Source organism: Phodopus roborovskii, unplaced genomic scaffold, assembly GCF_943737965.1.
Source record: "Phodopus roborovskii unplaced genomic scaffold, PHOROB, whole genome shotgun sequence".
Lineage (NCBI taxonomy): Eukaryota > Metazoa > Chordata > Mammalia > Rodentia > Cricetidae > Phodopus > Phodopus roborovskii.
Window position 1 is genome coordinate 12817723 of NW_026126578.1, and position 22766 is coordinate 12840488.

At 42.4% G+C, this 22766-nt stretch overlaps 1 protein-coding gene across 1 annotated transcript in view; it reads left to right on the forward strand.

Annotated features, from left to right (window-relative positions):
• Window positions 1-298: 298 nt before the first annotated feature.
• Bcl2l13 (BCL2 like 13) overlaps window positions 299-22766 on the forward strand; it is a 41966-nt gene continuing 19498 nt past the window's right edge. The window contains exons 1-4 of the mRNA XM_051203550.1: window positions 299-459; window positions 8398-8555; window positions 20354-20461; window positions 20991-21147. Of these exons, the coding sequence (XP_051059507.1) occupies window positions 8444-8555; window positions 20354-20461; window positions 20991-21147 (377 nt within the window). The 5' untranslated portion in view covers window positions 299-459; window positions 8398-8443. The remainder of the gene's footprint in view (window positions 460-8397; window positions 8556-20353; window positions 20462-20990; window positions 21148-22766) is intronic.

Genomic DNA, 22766 nt, shown 5'->3' on the forward strand with positions numbered 1-22766 from the left:
ATGTCTGCAGAACTGAGCATCTGCGATGCCACCAGCCTCCCGTAGCACACAGAGGTGAGCAGGCAGGCGGTGTCTACCTCATCTTAGCGCTACTCGGCACTGGAAATGACTTAGCGAGGGCATTTCTGAAGTCCAGGAATCTAGGCTTTGAGTGGCTCCTGAAAAGAGAGGCAAAGGACAGCTCCGTGCACAGGCCACGCCTGCGCGGACTGACCAGGGCATCAGAGACTCCGCTTCCGCTCCAGCGGACCGAGCCTCGGACTTCCGGCTCCGCGCCCCAGCCCCACCCCCACGCAGGCCGTGACGGAAGCGCGCAGGGGTGACCTCACCGTCCAACATGGCGGCGGCGGTAGATTAGGGCCCCGGTTCGAAGCAGCCACCGCCGCTCCCGGACCCTGTGGGAAGCACCTGCTGCCGGCGCCGCCTCCTTCATCCCTTCTGGGGCAGGGCCGAGGCCAGGTGAGGGGAGTGGGGTCCCGGGCAGATCCTGCTGGGTGGCGAAGCGGGTTTTCACCAGCCGAGGAAGGGGTCTCGAGACCACCGAGCCGGGCGCCCGGTGCTGCCCAGGACGCGGGAGACACCCGGCGGGAGGGAGGGAGGACCGTGCCGCTCCGCCGAGGCTTCTCGGGACTTGCTGGGACTCTTGGGGGCTAATGGACTGTCCAGCGCGCCCCCACCATGCTTTGGAACGGGCTGTGTGGCTGCCTGCGGCGCCAGGGTCTCACCCTTGCTCTCCATTCTGGTCTGCACACAGATCTTTGCTTGGAGAACCGGGGTCTGTTTGGGGGGCTGGACTGGGAATCTGAATTCGTTCTTGGAGGAGAAAGTGTGTGCCATTCACTTAGAACGATTATAGATAGACCAGCTTAACTAGTGCGTTCTTGCCACAGTGTTACAAGTCTTGTTCTCAGGGTTAGCACAGCAGTTTTGACACATCATTCCCACTCCATCCCCACCCCAAGACAAAACAAAACCAATAGGCCTTCTCACCCTATGGAGGCGATAGATCCCATTCACACTAATTCTTCTTTGCCTTTTAAAAAAACCCTCCTCATATTCCCACGGGTCCCACATTCCTTGCCTTCGTATTATAACACTGTGTAGGAGGAAACCTGGCCTTTCTGAGTTGGGGCTTTTACATTAAGGGGTAAAAATTGGGCGAATCCGCCCAGAAATTCATATGCTTTTTGCTGATAGCTTTGTTAAGCAATTCACCATTGCCCGTGAACAAGTGTTTATCTGAAAGATCTGTTTTACTCTCTGTGTTTAAAAGTTTTGAATTATGATGACAGGCCCCTCTTCTTTCTGATGTTAAAAAATAGTTTTGCAAAATTTCTAATATTTCCCTTGGAGGCTTAGTATAAACCAGAATGTTGACGCTCTCTGTCTGCCCTAACTTGTGTGACCTTACATGATTGCCACACCCTTGAAATGCCTTTCCTCCCCCCCCACTTTTTTTTTTTTTTTTTTTTTTTTTAACACACAAGAAAGTTAAGCAAGTGTGTGGGTAGGGAACCACTTATATTTCACACTTGCAATTAGATTAATGAATGTATCCTGCATGTTTGTAACAGTGAATTGAAAATACTTAAAACAATTGTTCTGTATATAATAGGCAGATAAGGACTTTGAAGGTTCCCTTGCTTTGAATGACCAGGTACTATTCTAAATATTCTTTTCCAGATGGCTCATAGTCCTTAAAATAGCATTTATTTATTTATTTATTTATTTATTTATTTATTTATTTATTTAATCTCATGTATCTCAGCTAGCCTTGAACTCGAATCCTCCTCCTCCTACCTCTCATGTATTGAGATCCAGGAGTACCCCCCAACCATGCCTGTCCCCTTAAAAATTGAATTAAATTTATTACTATTATTATTGTTATTTTTATTATTATTATTATTTGGTTCTTCGAGACAAGGTTTTTCTGTATTGCTTTGGAGCCTGTCCTGGAACTCTCTCTGTAGACCAGGCTGGCCTAGAACTCAGAGATATCTGCTTGCCTCTGCCTCCCGAGTGCTGGGATTAAAGGCATGCTCCATCAATGTGCAGCCTAAATTTATTATTCTTGCGTGTTGGGTGTAGGTGTGTGTTTGGGTACACATGTGTGTAGGGCAATGAGCAACTTTGTTTAGGGGGGTTGCAGGCAGGTTTTCTATATAGTTTTGGTTTTCCTGGAGCTTCCTATTAGACCAGGATGGCCTCAAAGTCACAGACATTTGCCTGCCTATACCTTTAAGGCCTGTACCACCATCTAGAGCCAGTGGACAACTCTGGTAGTTCTTTTTCTCTTCCCATCTTTACATGGGTTCTGGAGACTAAACTCAAGTTGCTATTTCCACTGAATCATTTCATCAGCCCTTGCTTTGTTTTGAGACTGTTTCAGCATGTGGTCCAGGTTAGCCTTGAACTTACCATAGTCCTCCTAAATCAGCCTCCCCAGTGCTTGGAACCCAGCTGGGCTACCACACCTATCTTAAAATGGCCTGTTTCTTGTGCAGAAGTGTGCCCTGGAAATTGAATTTGGCCAAATAACGTGTAAGGTTAAATCTAACCATCTTTTTTTTTTTTTTTCTTTTCAAGACAGGGTTTCTCTGTAGCTTTGTAGCCTGTCCTTAAACTCACTCTATAGACCAGGCCGGTCTCAAACTCACAGAGGTCTGCCTACCTCTGCCTTCTGAGTGCCGGGACTAAAGGTGTGCGCCACCACCATCTGGCAAATCTAATAATAAATATCATTATTTGACAAATTTGTACAAGTGTGCAGTATGTGTTTGCCATTCCCACCCTCCTCGGTTAATGTCTCATTCTTTGACTGCTCTCACTAAACACCTTCAGCTTATGAAAGAAGAAAAATGTGCCACTCGGCACTGCTGTAAATGTACAGGGGAGGCTAGGTAAGATTGCTGGGGGACCATCCTGGGCTGAAAGTTAGCCCCCGTCTTCAGAAAAAGCAAGGGCTGGAGAGATGGCTCAGTGGTTAAGAACACACACTGCTCTTCCTGAGGACCTGAGTCTGACTCCCAGTACCTACATCTGGTACTTCAGAGCTGCCTGTAACCCTAACTCCGGGGGAATCTCACATCCCTGACCTTTGTGGGCGCTTGCCTTCATGTGCACATATCCCCTTCTCCCCCCAAATATAATTAAAATAGTAAAAGCTTAAAAAGGAGAAAGCTGTGTCTTTAACCTTTAACACGCTTCTAAAATTTTTAATTTTTCTTCCTTCTTCTTTCTTTGTTTTTTTTGTGACAGGGTTTTATGGATCACAAGCTGAAGTAGGGGTAAGAAGACAGCTAGCAGGGGTTGGTTCTCTGTTTCCACCACGTGGGCTCTGGGAATTGGTGGTCGGGTCTGGCAGCAAGTAGCTTTATTTGCCAAGGAGCCATCTTGGCGTACTATCAAATATTTTTCTGCATTCTTTCTTATGAAACATTTTAGGCATAAAATTGTAAACATTTAGTATTTTCATTGTTTTTTTTCTCATTTGAGTCATATTCCAAATAAATTATCACCAAGATTTTAAAAAAAATTATTAGGTGTGTTTATTTTATCCTATGTGCCTGGGTGTATGTGCTCTCTGTGTGCATGGTGCCAGCAGAGGTCAGAACAGGGAACATCGGCCTGGAACTGGAGTTAGGGATGGCTGTGAACCACCATGTTGGTGTTGGGGGCCAAACCTAGGTTCTCTGCAAGAACAGCAGATGCACTTCACCCCCGAGCCTTCTCTTCAGCCCCCACATCAAGAAGTTTTTAGGCAGGGTGACCTTATATAGTCCTTGTCTGGTCTTGAACTGTGATCCTCCTGTCTCAGCCTCCTGAGTGCCTAGAATTACTGACCTGCACCACCCAAATCTGTGTCAAGAGCAGTACTTTCAGGAGTTGGGTTTTTCTGTTAGGGATCAAATCCGTTGTCCTTTGCTGAGCTCTCACTGAGATGCACTCCAGCCCCGTTTGTTGTTACTTGCTTTTGGTTTTTCTGGTGCTGGGCATAGAATACAGGTCTTGAGGCTTTTATGTGCTCTACTAATGAGCTACACCCTAACCTGATTTTTGTTGTTTTTATGAGACAGCATCTCACAGTATGTAGCTCAGGTTGGTCTGGAACTCACTGTGAAGCTCAGTCTGGCCTCACATTGGTGGCATTATTGCTTAGCCTTCTGAGTGCTAGGACTACAGTTGTGTTCCACTAAGGCTGGCTGAGAGCAGCTCATTGTCTAGCAGCTTCACTGAGATATAATTAATTTACTATTACAACTCACAGTAAATTTACTATTTACAATTCACAGTTGTGTAACATAATGACTTTTAGCACATTCAAAGTTGTGCAACTATTATTGGAGTTTTCATCACTTCTAAAAGAAACCCCATACCACTTGGCAATGGTTCTTATGTATTTTTTTTTTTTTTTTTTTTTTTTTTTTTTGAGACAAAAATCTCTATGTGGCCCAGGTTTGAACTTTGGCTACATTTGCCACCGTTTCATTGCTGGGATTATAGGTGTATGCTACCATGGTTGGCAGTAGCCATTTTTTATTCCTACTTCTTTACCACATACAGCCACTGGTTTTCTTTTCTGCTTTTTAAGGCTTGCTCTCATTTTGTACTGACCGCTGGCCTTGAACTCGTGCAGTCCTCTTGCCTCAGCCTCCCAAGAACTGAGATTGCAGTGTGAGCCATTACTTTATTTCTTTTTTTATTTTTGGTTTTTCAAGACAGTTTTCTCTGTATTGCTTTGGGAACTGTCCTGGAACTCGTTCTGTAGCCCAGGCTGGCCTCGAACTCACAGAGATCTGCCTGCCTCTACCTCCCGAGTGCTGGGATTAAAGGCGTATGCCACCAACTCCTGGCTACCTTATTTTATTCCTTTTTAAAAAATGATTTATTTGTTTTATATGCATTGGTGTTTTGCCTACCTTCATGTCTATGTGAGGGTGTCAGATACCCTGGCACTGGGACTGGAACAAACAGATTGAGCTGCCTTGTAGGTGCTGGGATTGAACCTGGGTCCTTCAGAAGAGCAGCCAGTGCTCTTAACCACTGAGCCATTTCTCTAGCCCCCTACTTTATTTCTTTTTAAAGGTAAATGATATTCCAGTGTGTAGAATATGGCAGTGTGTGGACATACAACAGTTTAGTGAACTTTTCTTGTTTTTTGTTTTTTTTTTTTTAACTTTCCCTCCTTTTCCTATGCCTTTTAAGACTATGTAGCTCTGGCTGGCTTGGAACTCAGAAACAGCCTGCTTTTGTCTCCAGAATGCTAGGTTTAAAAGGTATGTACCACCATACCATTTGTTTCTGTTTTTTTTTTTTTTTTGGCAGAGAAAAGTCTTGAGATGGAACCTTGACATGTAGATTACATTGACCTCAAGTTTGAGATTTTCCTGCTTCCTTCTCCCCAGTGTGCTGCTAATACACGCTTGTCCTCCAATCCTAGCCAATATTTTCTATTTTTCAGACATTGCCTTTTGTTTTGTTTTGATTTTTCAAGACAGGGTTTCTCTGTGTAGCCCTGGCTGTCCAGGGACTCACTCTATAGACCAGGCTGGCCTTGAACTCAGAGATCCACCTGCCTCTGTCTCCCCTGAGTACTGGGATTAAAGGTGTGTACCACCACTGCCTGGCTGGAAAATGCCTTAAACTTTTGTCAGGGGACCCTCATTCTTCATCTTCTCCAGGTGTCTAGACACAGTGGTTCATACCTCAGTATCTAGCTTACGTGACTTATATTTTAAACATTATTTTTAACTATGTGTATCTGTGTGAGTGTGTACCCACCCGAGGAGGCAGGCAACTTTCCTGGAGTTGGAATGTGCACAATGTTGCACCGTGAGCTGCCAGATGTGGTGCTGTGAATTGAACTTGGATCCTCTGCAAAGTAGTACTTGCTCTTAACCATTAAGTCACCTCTTGAGACACCCCCCTCCCTTATTTTTTAAATAAATTGAAAGTTGTTTTCTGCCAGGCGGCAGTGGTGGTTCACGCCTTTAATTCCAGCACCAGGGAGGCAGAAGCAGTTGGATCTCTGTGAGTTAAAGGCCAACCTGATTCTATGAACCGAGTTCCAGGACAAGCCAGGGCTACATAGATAAACTCTGTCTAAAAAAACCAAAATAAAACAAAAACAAACAAACAAAAAAATCAAAAAGGAAGATTTTTTCTTTGTGGCTGTTAGGTATGCATAAAGTGACCTTGAACACGTGTACAAATTTTGTGGGGACACGTTTACATTTCTCTAGCATGTACCTAGAATGGAGAAATCTGTATTTGAATTTTGTTTTGCTGTTATATGGGGAGCTTAAACTGCTTATTGTGAAAGTCAGAGTCTGTGTGTAAGGGGGAGGGTTCCATATTAGGAATTCCCCTGTGAGTGCATTATCTGTGAATGCCAACTGCTGAGTGCAGATATTTGGGGTGGTTGTCAACACAGGATTGAACCAGAGTGTCCCATTGCGCATGTCTTAACTGGAAAGGGACAATCAACACTAGGACAATAGAGGTGCCTGCTAAATTTTTAAATTAACACCTTGATGTAGCAGTGCAGCTGAGTGGGATAGTTTTTGCAATCTTAAAAACTTAATTTTGTGTGTATATGTGTGGGTGCATGTGTATATGTGAGTATTTATGCATGTCTGTGCACATGCATACAGAGGCCAGAGCTCAACCTCAGGTATTTTTCAGGAGCATTGTTTTTGTTTGTGTGTTCATGTGTATGTGTGTCAGTGCATGCACATTCATGTGGGTTCTGGGTATTCAAATCCTTAACACAGATATTAGCTGTGTTAAGGCAATAAATACCTTTACCTTCAGCCTCTACTGATCCTAGAATTTGCCATTTGTTTGAATTTAAGATCATATCTGGAAATTTTGAATGTGGTATCTCAAGACTCTAATGCTGGGTCTTGTGAGACAGAGGCAGGAGTGTTACTGCAAGTTCAAGACCAGCTTAGGCAACATGACAAGTCCCAAGTCTGTGTCATTGCAGGGCCCTGTGTCCAAAGGGAAACACCCAAACAGAAGATCATACCCGAGCTTGGGACAGAGCAGCTGGCATATGGGAGGCTGTCTTTGGTCCTCAGTGCAGCCTCCCACTACACTCAGAAAGCCAACCTTATATTTAAAGACGTGTTTTGTTTGTCTGGAGACAAGATCTCATTGTGCAGCTCTGGCCAGCCTAGAAGTTATGTAGACCAAGCTGGCCTTGAACTCACAGAGATCTGTCAGCTACTGCTTCTTTTGTACTGGAATTAAAAATGCGTACTGCCATGGTGGCCATTAAAAACTTGCTTTTATGAAACAGGGTCTTATGTAGCCAAGAGTGACTTCAAACTCAATATGTAGTTGAGAGTGATCTTGAACTCTTAATTTTCCTGCCTCTAGCACCTGAGTCCCGGGGAATACTACACTACACATAGCTTAATCCCATCATTTGAGAGGCAAAGGCAGGTGGATCTCTGTGAATTTAAGGACAACCTGGTCTACAGAATGAGTTCCAGGACAGCCAGGACTACACAGAGAAACCCTGTCTCCAAAACCATAAAACAAAACAAACAAGACAGCCCCCTCTCCCAAAAGAAAAGGCTCACAAATTGCACATACCTCACAAAAACCAAAAAATAAATTTTAGTGGGACATGGCCCCAGTACATGAGCTATTGTCTTAAAAGCAAAACAACCAATAACTAAAGATACAAATTGCATATACAACTGTCCTTCTTACTGAGACTAGCTGTGTAGCACATTGAGTAGAACAGAGGGCTGGAAGGCGGAGTCCCTAGGTATGTAGCATGGGTGTAGCTGTTATATTAAGAAGATTTATTTAGTTTTCAAGGCAGGGTTTCTCTGTGTAACATCTCTGACTTTCCTGGAATTCAAATTGTAGATCAGGCTGGCCTCGAACTCTCTGCCTCCTGAGTGCTGGGATTAAAGGCCATGGCTGTGAGGTTTATTATTAAAAGAAGTGAGGAAACACATATGGGGAGTTCAGGATGTGTTTGCCACATGTGTGGAAATAATTAGGAGGAGCCATTGAGGTGGCTCAGTGGTTAAGGTGCTTGGCATGCAGGCCTGGCAACCTGAGTTTCATTCCCAGAACCGTGCAGGGTGGAAGTAGAATACTGACTCCACAGAGTCCTCCGACCTCCACATGTGTACCACGGCCACCTTTAAGATGGTACAGAAGCAAACAAATAGAAAAGAAAAAACTGGAAAAGGAAAATCTACCTTTTATTTGAATAAGTTACTGTTTGTATAGAAATTAAAGTTAATTTTAAAAGATTATTGGAAAGAAAACTGACATTTACTTTGGGACTTAGGTGAGTAATTGGGAGCAATGGGGAAACTGATTGATTGGTTTGTAATCAACTTTAAACTGAAAGAAACCTTTTGTTTTTAGATTTCCACCATAAATAGACCTCTTTGGAGCTCCTTCAGCCAATTCAATGGCGTCCTCTACTACTGTGCCTCTAGGATTTCACTATGAAACAAAGTATGTTATTCTCAGCTACTTGGGACTTCTCTCTCAGGAGAAACAAGAAGATCCTTCACCCCAAGGTACTGTCTTAGGTTTATAGTGGTTATGTTGGCTCATGAAAAGGACTTGATCTGTGGAAGTATTTGCATCTAAGTAGTTTATATATGTAAGATCAAGCAGTTTTAATTATAGAAATAATCACCCCATCCCATCCCACTCCGAGTTGCAACTTCTTTTAATGGTGTTTATTTTGATTTTGGTTTGTTTCATTTTAAAGTTTTTATTTACTTATTCATGAGTGTGTGAAGTGGCATCTTGCCTCCACTTCCTACCCCAAATCCTACTGGCGTGCACCACCACAACCGGCTCTTCTGATATGAGACAGAAACTGAATTTTTCTCTTAATAACATGCTTGGGTGTATAAAAAAATTTGAAGGCAGGGTTTAAATGACTCCACCAGACCCAAGATAAATGAGGAATAAGTATTTGTTAGGGAAGCACTTACACAGATAAGAAAGGGTAAATGACAACTTTAGTCTTCCTGCTCCAGAAGATGCAGTCTCCGTCCTTCCAATGCTATCTGCAGCCCAGAGAGCTCAAGGCAGCCCCTTTTCTACCCTGTAATGGGTCGTGTCTGCACCTGCAATCATGCCCAAAGGGTGTGGCCACCATTACAGGTTCACTGGCAAGGCAAGATGCCACTATAAGTGTGTATGCGTGCCAGTGTGTACATTCCATGATGTGTGTGCGGTGGATAAAAGACAGTATTTGGGAGTCGATGCTTTCTATTCACTCTGTGGTTCCTGGAAATCCAACTCGCGCCTCAGGCTTTTTGGAAAATGTCTTATGGTTTCTATTGCTGTGAAGACACACCATGACCACAGCAACTCTTATAAAAGAAAACACTTAATTGTGACTGGCTTATAGTTTCAGAGTTTAGTCCAGTATCGTAGCGGGGCATGGCAGTGTGCAGGCAGACATGGTCTGGAGAAGGAGCTGAGAGTTCTACATCATGATACGCAGGCAGCAGAAGGAACTCTGTGTCACATTGAGCATAGCTTGAGCATGAGACCTCAGAGCTCACCCTCATGATACACACTTCTTTCAACAAGGCCCTACCTACTCCAACAAAGCCATACTTCCTAATAGTGCCACTCTCTGTGAGGGCAATTTTCTTTCAGGCCACCACAGCAAGCATCTTTACTTTGCAAGCATCAGACTTTGTTTGATACAGGCTCTGGCCATGTAGTCCTGCCTGTTCTGAAACTTGTTATATAGACCAGGGTACTCTTTAATTTGGGTCAGTCTTTCTGTTCTGTCTCCCAAATGCTGGGAATGTAAGCATGTGCCACCACATCTGGTCTGGTTTCTTTCTTTCCTTTTTTTTTCTTTTCTTTTAAAGATTTATGTGTATGAGTGCTTTACTTTGATGCATGTATGTGTACCATGTGCATGCCTGATGCATGTGGATGTCAGAAGAGGGCAATGGATCCTCTAGAACTACAGTTATGGATGGTTGTGAGCTACCATGTGGAAATCGAACCTAGATTCTCTATAAGAGCACTTGCTGTGGGTATGTGCATGTATGTAAACACATGTGGAGGTCAGGGGACAATATTTTTGGCAGTTGAGTCTCTCTACCTTTTTTTTGTAAGAGGGTCTCAATGTGTATCCTTGGCAGAACTGGAATTCAATATGTTGACCATGCTAGCCTTGAACTTAGAGACACACACTTGCCTGTGCCTCTGGGATTCAATGTGTTTGTAACCAAATGCCTGGTCCTGGTTTTTTTTATTGTTGTTGTTGTAAAGGTCTTGTGTAGACCAAACTGATCTTAATGTAGTAGCACATACCTATAATCCCACTTGGGAGGTGGGAACAGGAGGACCAGGAATTCAAGTCCAATTTTATCTGCATAGAGAATTCAAAACCAATCAGCTACATGAGATCCTGTCAACAAGACACTTGAGAAATGGCTCAGTAGGTGAAAGGTGCTTGTCAAAAAGCCTGATGGTCTGAATCGTGTCCTTGGAACCCACAGGTAGAAGGATAACCATTGTCCTCTAAACTCCAGGCATGTGACATGCTGTGCCTATAACCATACACACTAAGTTTAAAAAAAGCCAAACAACTTTTAACTGACTATTGAATATTAAATTTATATAAAAAGTTCAAATGTCTGGTAGAGTCTTATTTTCAGTGTAATTCTTTGTAGTATAATGTATGTGCCCATCTTTATTTAAAATTTATTACATTTATTTATGGTGTGGGGGGAGGAGAAAGAGGGAGAGAGGGAGAGAACAGCTTTGTGGGAGTTGGTTTTCTCCTTCTTCCATGGGTGCTAGGGGAGGAACTCAGGTTGTTTTCATGGGAATAGGTTCTTTGTTGTGAGAGTGGGGCTAGCAAGATGACTCAGAGTATAAAGATGCTTGTCGTGCAAGTCTGGTGACCTGAGAAATAACCCTGAGAAAGTCCACTTCTGCATGTGAGCTGAGGTATGCACATGTACACATACACACACCTGCACATACATAATGAGTTAAAAACATCAAAAGTAACCCCAAACCTGTCTTGTCTTGCTATTGTCCTGTCCCCCCCCCCCTTTTTTTTTTGAGACAAGGTTTGTCTCTGTAGCCCTGGCTGGCTTGGAATGTACAGAGACCCACCTGCCTCTCTCTCTCTCTCTCTCTCTCTCTCTCTCTCTCTCTCTCTCTCTCTCTCTCTCTCTCTCCCCCCACCCAGACAGGGTTTCTCTGTTCCAATGGCCTGGAACTCACTCTGTAGACCAGGCTGGCCTTGAACTCACAGAGATCCACCTGCCTCTGCCTCCTGATGCCACCACCGCCCAGCTGCCTCTGTCTCTTGAATGCTGGGATTAAAGGCCTAGGCCAGGCTGGCACTTCCAACTTTGTCTTGGTACTTTTAAGACTTCCTAAGACCTACTGGAGGGATGCAGTTGTAGGTACACAGCTGGAACTGTGGAGTTTACGGGTTCTGTATACCGAATGACATGTAGGTGGTCAGAAATGCTCGGGGTATCAAGCTATTCTCGGTTGGTTAGATTTGCATACTTGTGCCTTTGCCCTCCACTTCCTAAGATCACATGCGTTTGTCACCGCATATGGCTTGTGTTGTCATTTTCATTTGTATCAAAATAGTGCTTTTATTTTTCCTCAGATTTTTCTCTTTGACTTTTGTGTCACTTACACGTGTATTAATTAATCTCCAGGTACTCAGGGATTTTCTTTCCATTAGTCTTTTAATTACTGATTCCTAGTTTAATTCTACTGTGGTCTGATTAAATGCAACATGATTTAATTAACATCATAAATCATTCTTGCTTGGCTCCCGACTGAGCTACTTTGAAGCTTACTTTATTTGTCTTATTTTCATTTTTTTCTTTTTGCTGTTGTTTTCCCTAAAGGAGGGTTTCTCTGTGGCTTTGGAGCCTGTCCTGGCACTTGTTCTGTGAATCAGCTTGGCCTCAAACTCACAGAGATCCGTCTGCCTCTGCCTCTCTAGTGCTGGGATTAAAGTTGTTCTACTACTGCCTGGTCCATTTTCTTTATTTCTTTTTTAAGATAGGGTTTCTTTACATTTCTTTTTCTTTTTGAAGAAATACTGCTGAGCTGGGCATTGGTGGTGCACGACTTTATTCCCAGCACTCAGGAGGCAGAGGCAGGCGGATCACTGGCCAGCCTGGTCTACAGAATGAGTTCCAAGACAGGCTTCAAAGCTACAGAGAAACCCTGTCTCAAAAGAGAGACAGAAAAGAAAAGAAATACTGCTGATATGAATGTCCCATTTTATCCTAATTTTTCTTATCATTGATTCTGTGTAAATTGGGGGTATTTTTTATAGTCTGGTGATATTTTTGATTTTTCTGTTATTTCTGGATAGTAAACACTATACTTTGCCACTTCTGATAACAAAATAATCTACACTATTATGCTGTAAAGCCAGAATATTTAAACTCCTTTTCCTCCCTCTTCCTGTCTGACACATTGGTATTTTCAGGTGAAATAAAGGCAAAGTTTTGGTGTCATAGCTAGCATAATGAGCTGGCCTGGTGACTGGACGGTGTGGCTACAGCTGTGTCACTGCAGTTTGTGATGAGCAGCAGTGTGGAGCCAGAAGACACAGGAAGTCTGGGTTGCAGCTGTCATCTCTGCTGGCCTGAAATAGCCCTGGACTGCACATGTATGAGTGTGGCTGTGTTCCAGTTCAGTTTTACTTTGGGCTTTGAATTTCCTGTTCATTCATTTGTTTATTCCTTCTTTCCTTTCTTTTTGATAGTACTGAGACTGAACCCATAATGTTAGGAACAAACAAATACTAAAATGACAACTGCGCCCCCTTAATCATTTGTCCAATAAAAACCAAAGTCAGGAGTGTTAGTCAGGGCCTTATCATTTTGTAAAGCTCTATCTACTTCTTTTTCTAGATTCTTGCTATTTCCACCTTCATAGCTGATTTTGTATACATGCCCCAATTTTTTTAAAAATTTAACCCTTCATGTCGGGCGATGGTGGCGCACACCCTTAATCCCAGCAGTGGATCCCAGTAGTAGGGATCAAATCTAGGCTCTGCTCTGCTAACTAAATACTCTACCACTGAGCTTCATCTCTAGCCTCAGGAAACTATCTAAATTTAGGGAGGCAAGGAGTGGAAAGGGTAGCCCAACTGGCCTCAAGCTTGTGATTGATCCCTCTGCCCCAGATTCAGTATGCTGTGATTACAGGTTTAGGGTAGCCTTTCTAGAGGATGATGTAGAACTCATTCCTGTGCCATCTTCTATGGATAGAATTTATTATAGCACTGATGAGTGTTTGGTTTCAAGTTTGTGGAATAATAAATGTGAGAAGTGGCTAAGTAAGGTCATTCTGTTTATGACTGAGGATTTTCTGTCACATTATATATTTTTCATTATTTCCTAAATATTTCCTAAATGAGTCATATTCAGGGTACAGAGTTTTCCATGAGTGGTTAATTTTTTCATACTTTTTCTGAACTAGTTAAGTCTTCTGTACTGTGCTTCTGTACTATACTATGGGAATGACCCTCCCTCCCTCCCTCCCTTCCTCCTTCCCTCCCTTCTTCTGTGTTTTTTTCTCCTTTGACACAGGGTTTCCTGTAGCTTGGCTGCTTCTGATTAAGGCTGGGATTACCAGTGCTAGTTACCATACTTGGTTAAAATCCTTCTGGCTTGCATATTTTGTTTTTGTGATCATTAATACAGATTTAATAAGGAGGCATTTATTTAATAAGGAGGGGTGTGTGTGTGTGTGTTGTGCATATGGAGCTCACAGGACAACTTTCTGGAGTTGGTTCTCCATTTTTGTGTGGGTTCTGAGGATTGAACTCAGGTCACCAAACTTGTGTAGCAAGTGTCTTTACTGGCTAAGTCATTTTATAGGCCCCTAGTCCTCAACCCTATGGTTGGTTTTAATCTGTACTTCTGTAGTGTCTAATGATATTGAACATATTTTTATGTGCTTACTGGCTATTTGTGTATCTTTGGAGAAATATCTGTTTCCTATCTGAATTAGTCAGTGTTCTCTGGAGGGAAAATCTCTCTCTCTCTCTCTCTCTCTCTCTCTCTCTCTCTCTCTCTCTCCCTCCCTCTCTGTCTCTCTCTCCCTCCCTCCCTCTCTGTCTCTCTCTCCCTCTCTCTCTCCTTCCCTCTCTCCCTCTCTCCCTCTCTGTCTCTCTCCCTCTCTGTCTCTCTCCGTCTCTCTCTCTCTCCCTCTCTCCCTCTCTCTCTCTCTCTCTCTCTCTCTCCCTCTCTGTCTCTCTCTCCCTCTCTCTCTCCCTCCCTCTCTGTCTCTCTCTCCCTCCCTCCCTCTCTCTCTCTCTCTCTCTCTCTCTCCCTCTCTGTCTCTCCCTCCCTCTCTGTCTCTGTCTCTGTCTCTCTCTCTCTCTCCCTCCCTCTCTCTCTCTCCCTCTCTCCCTCCCTCTCTGTCTCTGTCTCTCTGTCTCTCTCTCTCTCTGTCTCTCTCTCTCTCTCTCTGTAGTTGTGAATGGAACTCAGTTCCACAAACCAGGCTGGGTATTTCAGCTGGTCTTCTGTACATGGGTGGAACCCTGAAGAAATAGGCTCCAATGCCAGTAAAGGGATAGATGTGTTGACAAGGTGAAAACAAGTAGGGGAAGAACAAACCCTTCCTTCTTCCATTGTCCTTATGCAGGCTGCCAGCTGAAGGTGTAGCCAGATTAAAGGTGTCCCTCCCAGCATTCAGGACTAAAGACTTCTGTCTTCCCACCTCAAGGTCTGGGTTAAAGGCATGTTGTGTTTTTGCCTCAAGATCCAGATCACAAGTGTGCACTCCATTTCTACATTATAGTTCATTCCAGATATAGTCAAGTTGACAACCAAGAATAGCCATCACACTATCCTTTTCCCATTTTGAGTAGGTTATTTATCTGTTTATTTTTGAGCTTTGGGGATTATTTGTATGTTCTGGACACTAAACATTTAGCACATATGTTATTTCTAGGAACTTCCATTTCATGATTTGTTCTTTTTACTTTCATGGTTTCCTTCCTGCTACTAAATTTTCATTTTGACGAGGTTCAGTTGTTTTCTTTGATTTCTTGTGTTTTTGGTGCTACTTCAGAAAGCATTGCCTAGAGTTTCATAGCTTTACCTTTTATATTTAGGTCTCTGGTTGGGGTGGGTGTGTCTATGTATGTGTGTTGAAGTAATAGTTGATTGATTCCTTTGCATTAGAATATCTAGTTGTTCTAGACCATGTATTGAAAACATTATTTTTCATAAAAAAAAAAGAAAACCGTTTTTTCCTTGAATAGCCTTGATACCCTTCTCAAAAATCAGTTGGCAGGATGAGATATTGTGCACACTTGTCATTCCATATGAATTTTAGGAGTCCAAAGCAGAAAGATGATGAGTTTGAAGCCAACCAGGCTTCCACATAGTGAGATTTGGTCTTAAAAAATAACTATAGGCTAGAGAGATGGCTCAGTGGTTAAAAGCACTGGCTGCTCTTGCAGAGGACCCTGGTTCAATTCCCAGCATCTACAAGGCAGCTCATAATTGTCTATAACTTTAGTTCTAAGGGACCTGACACCCTTACACACACATATATGCAAGCAAAACACCCCAGTGCATATAAAACAAGAATAAATACATCACTGTGCTTTCATGGCCTGGAACTCACGGGAGAGTCACCTGTTTCTGCTTCTCAAATGCTTCGATTAAAGGAGTGTATGTACCACCACGCCCAGCCACTTAATTCAAAATTAATTAATTAATTGATTGATAAGAGACAGTCTCACTATGCAGCTTTTGCTATCTTGGAATTTACTATATAGACTGGGCTAGCCTCAAATTCATAGAGATCTGTTCCCTTCTGCCTCTTGAGTGCTGGGATTAAAGGTGTGTACCACCATGCCCAGCTTAAAAATTATCTTTTAGATTTATTTATTTTATATTATCCACTTGAGTGTTTGACTTGATAAATGTATGTGTGCTACACGTACACCTGGTGCCTGCAAGGTCAAAAGAGAGTATCAGATAAAAAACTATAGTCATGAATGGCTGTAAACCACCATGTGGATGCTGGGTCCTCTGCAAAAATAGCAAAAAAGGCCATTTCTCTAGTCCCCCTCCCTTATAGGTAATTTTAATATGTCCCTATTTGGAGATTTTTAGACATAGGATTTACTTCTTTTTGATTATTTCATTCAGCTGGCCAAAATGTGTTAGTCATATTCAATTGGAAAGTTCTGGACAGATTTCAGAGCTGAGATATGCTGATTGCCAACTCACTTAACTCCTCATTTGGATTGAAGTGGGTGGACTTTAGTGTGCTCATGTCTATCTTTGAAATACTTCCTCTGCATTCATTGAACAGGATTTATGCTGCATTGGCCCTACTGTGATTGTGAAAGTCTGGGTGGAGAGGATTAATTAGATGAAGATCACTGAATCTGTCTGTCCTTGGGTAGCTAGCTAAATAGCCTTTTGTGTCCTAACAGCAATAGCCTTTTTATAGTTTAGGCTTTCCACATGGCTTATTATCAAGTACGACAACTTGTCATGTGTAATCAGTATCATGTCAGTTTCATTGAACAGCACTTCTCTAATCAACTACTTCTCCTTAATCTGGTAGGGTGTGTGTGAGGCATATGGTAACCAAGACATTGTCATTTACTGTGTGGGTTGGTGATGGTGCTAGGGGCTGTGTGAGGCTGTCTGTTTTGGATATGCTTGTCTTCCAGAAAGAGGCTGATGACAGATGGCATTGCTTATTTCCTATTTGAGACAGTGCATCAAAAATTACAGTCATATATTCTAGGGTTCAGTAGTAATTCACTTAACAGATGCTCCCCCCCCCCCATCCCCGTCCTATCTTTGAACCTGTAACAATTCTGCTCCGATCTCCCAAATGCTGAGATTACAGCCATTTGCCACTTCAGGCAGATCTGTTTTCAACTATTGTCTCTTCATGGATTATCGGCACATGGGAAAACAATGATGAGGACTGGTTTATTACAGACTGTCAATCTGAAGCTAAGATCTTATGCCTGGGTTATTGAGTACAGTTCTCCTAAGTGTACAAGCAGTAGTTGAGGTCTGATTCCTGTTTTCCTTTTTTCTTTGTCTCCATCCACTGCCCTAAATATATGTTGAATTTATTGCCTTGTGTATGTGGTTGGTCAGTTTTCATATTCTCTTATAGAAAAACCACTTCTCAGTTTCCTTCCTTTTTTAACTTTTGCCATAGCAAAATTTGTAGTAGCAAATAGCTTTTTATTTCTCTACATTTATATATGAGCTTTTTTCTTTCTTTTTTTTTTTTTTTTTTTTTTTCTTTTTTTTCTTTTTTTGGTCTGTGTAAATTACAGAAATTCAGTCGAGTTTCTTTTTGTATGGGTCTTTTCTCCAGTGGTTTGACCTGTTTACCTATGGAATGCAGTAAGGTTGTATTATGTACATTCTTCTAACCACTGTAGTCCTTTAGGTCCATACCACAGTAGATAGTAACAGCCACCACTGTCAAGTATTTGTGTTCCTTTAGTTCTATTTGACATAAGTCTTAGATAAAGGAAGAGTCTCAAGGTGTTGGTAGTCTGGTCAGAACTATGCTGAAAGTCATCTGCTGGCCTCCAGCATAGGTAAGAGTCACTGAAGAGTAGGAGTTAGCACAGTTGATAGTGTACCTAGCATGCATAAAACCCTAGGTTCCATCTCTAGCACCAGCTAAAGTTGGATATGGGTGACACACAGTCAAAAGTTCAAGGTCACCCTTGACTATAATAGTGAGCTCAAGTCCAACCTGAGAAACTTGAGACCCTGTCTCAAAAAAAAAAAAAAAAAAGGAATTACTAAAGACTGAAGATATGACAGAGAAACAGACTTAAATTGGTTCTTGGAGAAATAATCAGGAAAAAGAAGGGCAATAAGGCAAAAATGAAGCATAGTATATTTTATTTACTGAATAGTGAAGAAACCTGTAAGGAGTAAGTTTTCCTACCAGCTTGGACCCACTGCGGCGGCAGCCCCAATTAACACACAGAGACTCTGTATTAGATATAAATGCTGTTGGCCAGTTACTTGTTTCTTATCGGCTAGCTCTGTCTTAAGTATTAACCCATTTCTATTAATCTAAGTATTTACATGTGGTCTCATCTTACCGGAGAGCGGGACAGGACCTCTGTTCTCTCCGGTCTCCCCATGCTGACTCCTCCTCGCTACTTCCTCAAATCCTCCTTGTCTCCTAGTCCCGCCTATCTTGCTTTCCTATTGGCCAACAGTGCTTTATTCATTAACCACTATGAGAAACATATTTACAGAATGACATCTCCCATTAGAAACTAGCAGTGAATTCATAATAGATTGATTCCTTTTTCCCCTTTGCATTTTTGAGAAACAGTTTCTCTGTGTTGCTCTGGCTATCCTAGAACTTACTCTGTAGACCAGGCTGGCCATAAATTTACAGAGATTCATCTGCCTCTGCCTCCTGAGTGCTGGGATTAAAGGCATGTGCCCACATGCATTACTACAACCTGGCCTGGGGTGCTTTTTAAAAAAAAAACATTCTTCATTATACATAATTCAGTGTGGCTTAAAAGTATGCCCAAATAGAGCCATGTATCATGGCTCCTACTTGAAGCCTCAGCAGCTGGGCTGTGGTACAGAAGGGGAATGAGTTGGATGCCAGCCAGGGCTCTTTAGTAAGACCTTGTTTCAATGCCTTTCCTCTCAAAAAAGTGTGTAATGGCAGTGAGGAGATAGCTCAGTTAGTAAGGTGCCTACCATGCAAACATGACAACTTGAGCTTGGATCCCTAGCACCCACATGGTAAAAGCCAGATGCAGTGGCATTGGCCTGTAACCCCAATATAGGGGAGGCAGAGACAGATGAATCCCTAGAACTCATTGGCTAGTAGTGTGCTCTAGGATCAGCAAAGACCCTGTTTCAAAAAATAAAGTTGGAGTTGACTCAGCAGCTAAGAGCACCTGGTTGCTCTTCCAAAGGACCTGGGTTCAAGTTCCAGCACCCATGTGGCAGCTCACAACCATTTGTAACTCGGGTTCTAGGGAACACAGTGTCTTCTGGCATCCATGAGCACCAGGCATGCATGTGGTGTCCAGAAATTCATTCAGGTAAAATACTCATACACATAAAAACAAACAAAATAAGCTAGAAAGCAATCTAGAAAGGAACCTGATGTTGGCCTTTGTCTTCCACTTACATGTATGATTGCATTTACGCTGTATCCACCCCTACACACACACACACACACACACACACACACACACACACACACACACACCATTGAAAAAATCCAAGGAATAAAATGAGAAGTAGGAGCACTATAGATTTCCACAGTAAGAATAACATCAAAGCTGTGTTATCTATAAGATCCTAGATGGTCACACTTGCATTTTGCTTGGTGAATTTGATTCAAAGCCAAGAACATAGATACTTATTATCTGTCGCTGGAAGCTCTTAAGGCTTTCATCTGGGCTGAGCACAGTTCTTCAAAAGTTTTTGTTTACTTCTTTTATTTACTTCTGAGACAGACTCTTACTACATATATTGTTTCCTCCCTCTTCCACCAACCCCACCCCCAAACAGGGTTTCTCTGTTTAGCCCTGGCTGAGCTTACTCTGTAGACCAGGCTGGCCTTGAACTCACACAGATCCGCCTGTTTCTGTGTCCTAGTGCTGGGATTAAAAAGGTATGCACCACCACTGCCTGTCTACATATGTAGTCTTGACTGGTCTAGAGTTTGCTATCAGACCAGGCTGGCAACAACTTGGCAGCCTTTGCCTCCCAAATGCTGGAATTATGGGCATAAACCAATGTGTCCAACTTTTCTTAGAGCTAAGAGTATCTCAGGATCGTAAAGCCTGGCTCACATGCTTCTGTTTTGAAGGCTATTGCATGCAGGAAGAGGGAACCTATGAATGTTGATTCTGTTGTCTCCCTGAGAGGTTTCTCTTCTGTGTTAGAATTTACTCTCAGTGCTTCTAATTGTTGTTTCTTTCTTGCTTTTTCTTTTCCTGTCAGTTCTGGGATCAAAGTCAGGGTGTCTTCGATTGAGCAGGTGCTCTTTACTGATCTACACCTCAGCTTTGCTATTGATTGTTGAAAAAAAAAAAAAAAACCCTTCTAGCCTTGATAATAAAATTTGATTTCTTATTTTCTGACTTATTACTTATTTTCTGGTTTTTGGTTTTTAGTTGTTCTTTTGTGATAGGGTACCCCTATGTGGCCCAGGCTGGCTCTGTACTCTTGATCTAAAGTGAGCCTCCTGCCACAGCCTCCACATGTGGTTACCACCACTGGCTGCCTTCTAATGGCTTATCTGTCCCTCTTTTTATAGTAACCTCTCTTATTTGTTTCAGGAGTTCAACTAGATGTTGCTCCACGGTCTTTGGACCCAGAAGTTTTATTAAAAGTTAAATCTGAGATTGAAGAAGAACTGAAATCCTTGGACAAAGAAGTCTCTGAAGGTCTGTTCCCTCTTGCTTTTCTGAGCAACAAGCAGATTCTGTCAACTGTGGTTACTGTGGGTTTACTTGGTTTTCTCTCTCTCTCTCTCTTTCTTTTTTTTTTTTTTTTTTGTTACTGTTTTCATTTTTGAGATAGGGTTTCACCATGTAACTCTGGCTGGCTAGCCCAACTGATCTTGAACTCATTGAATTGCCCAGGCAGGCTTCTTGCTTGAGATCCTCCTGCCTGAGAACCTTGAGTGTCAGGATTATAGATGTGCACTATTACACCTGGCTTACAGCACAACTATTGGTGCTATTTTTTTGTTGTTGTTCTTTTAATTTTTATTTATTTATCTTTTATATGTATGGGTGTTTTGTCTGAATATATGTCTTTGTACCATGTGCATACAATGCCCACGGAGTCCCAGAAGAGGGCTTTGGATCCCCTGAGGCTGGGTGCTAGGAATCAACCCTGGTTAACTACTGGCAATCTCTCCGGGTCCAACACCGTGTATGAATATTGGTCTTTCTTTTATCTTGTCTTCAGCCTTCACCAGCACAGGCTTTGACTGTCACACGTCACCAGTGTTTAGCCCTGCTAACCCGGAAAGCTCAATAGAAGACTGCCTGGCCCATCTTGGAGAAAGAGTGTCCCAGGATCTGAAAGAGCCTTTGCATAAAGCATTGCAAGTGATTCTCAGCCAGTGAGTTGCCGCTGCCAAGTAGAGTGTGCTTCTTTTCTCTGAGCAGGGTCTGGGTAGTATGTGGTGCTGCTTGGCTGAGGCTGCCAGATCTGCCTCAAAGCAGGGGTTTAACTATCCCAACCGAGATCTGATGGTTTTTATTTATGTGTTGAGCGGTCAGGTTTCAACAGATGCATTTGCTGTGTTATAGACACAAGTTACTGCCCTTGTCCTAATCACTCCTTGTCTCTGTTCTATTTAGTGACCATGTATACATAGCTATAGTGCCTGGGGGTAATGTGTGATTAGCGTTAGTTTTGTATTTTAGATGTCTGCATTTAGTATTATATCTATATTACAGATGCTATTACCTTTTGGGGTTGCACATCTGTCTGTGAAGCTACTTCTGTATTCCTGTAATGAACTCCTTTCCATCTTTGGCCCTCACCATAGGAAAGCTAAAACTGAGAGGCTAGTGAAAATGCAAGCATGCCAAAATAGAAGCAATTCACTTATGAAGAGAATCATTGAGGATTATTATAAATTACAGCATTAGTATGAAGAATTGATGAAGATGGATCACTTAGGAGGAAATGTGTCCCTCACCAAAGGGTTAAAATTCAAATGGCAAATTGCTGTTTCAGTAAGGAAATTCCTTACTGTTATGTAGTCAGGGTTTAGAGTTTGCTGTGTTTTTATCAGGAAGCAATTGAGGTTTTTCTGTATTCTGGTGAAAGAAGCATATATAAAACCCTTAATTATACTCGGTGAAATGAAACCATAGTTGGATTTTCTACCTCAGGCACAAGCTTAAAGAAATGTGGAAAGGACAGTATAAGTGGCCAGGAAGTAAACCTAAGCAGGAAATGTGGGTTCACAGCATGGCTTTCTAAGAGTGTCCAAAGAGCTGCTGCTCTGAGTGCTGAGGGCCCAAGGAGGTGAAGGGTGGATTGAGCAGAGTTCATTAAGACTCTCTGTCCTTAAGTGTTCATATATTGTATATATTGAGATTACAACCTTAAAAAATTCCATTTTCTTTGTCTTTTTTTGAGACAGGGGCTCACTGTGGCCCAGGCATGGCCTGAATTCACATCCATCTGCCTTTGCCTTTCAAGCGCTAATTAAAGGCATGCACCACCATGATATCTGGCCTTCAAAATTGGTTTTTATTTTATTTTATTTATATGTATGTTGATGCCCAAGAGGCCAGAGAAAGGAGTCGAGTCCCCTCAACCAGGAGGAATTAGAGGCCCCATCGTGGGTGCTTGGAACTGAACAGACCAGGAAGTGCTCCTGATCGTAACTGCTGAGTCATTTGTCCAACTCCTTCATGCAACATTTCATTCTTCAAATGTCAGGTTTTTCATTTATTACTTGTAACTTGGCTAGGATATTACCAATTCTCTAACGAACAGAATGGTATAATTTTGCTTTTTGAGACAGAGTCTTTTACTATGGAGTCTTAGATGACCTGGGGACTCACAGAAATTCACCTTGCCTCTGCCTTCCAAGTGATAGGTAGGGTTAAATGTTTGTGCTGACATGCCCCGAGTTTCTTTTTTCTTTAAGAGAAATCTGGTTTAGATGAATATTTACTTTTCACCAAACCTTAAATCGCGATACAATTATTTTCGAAGTTG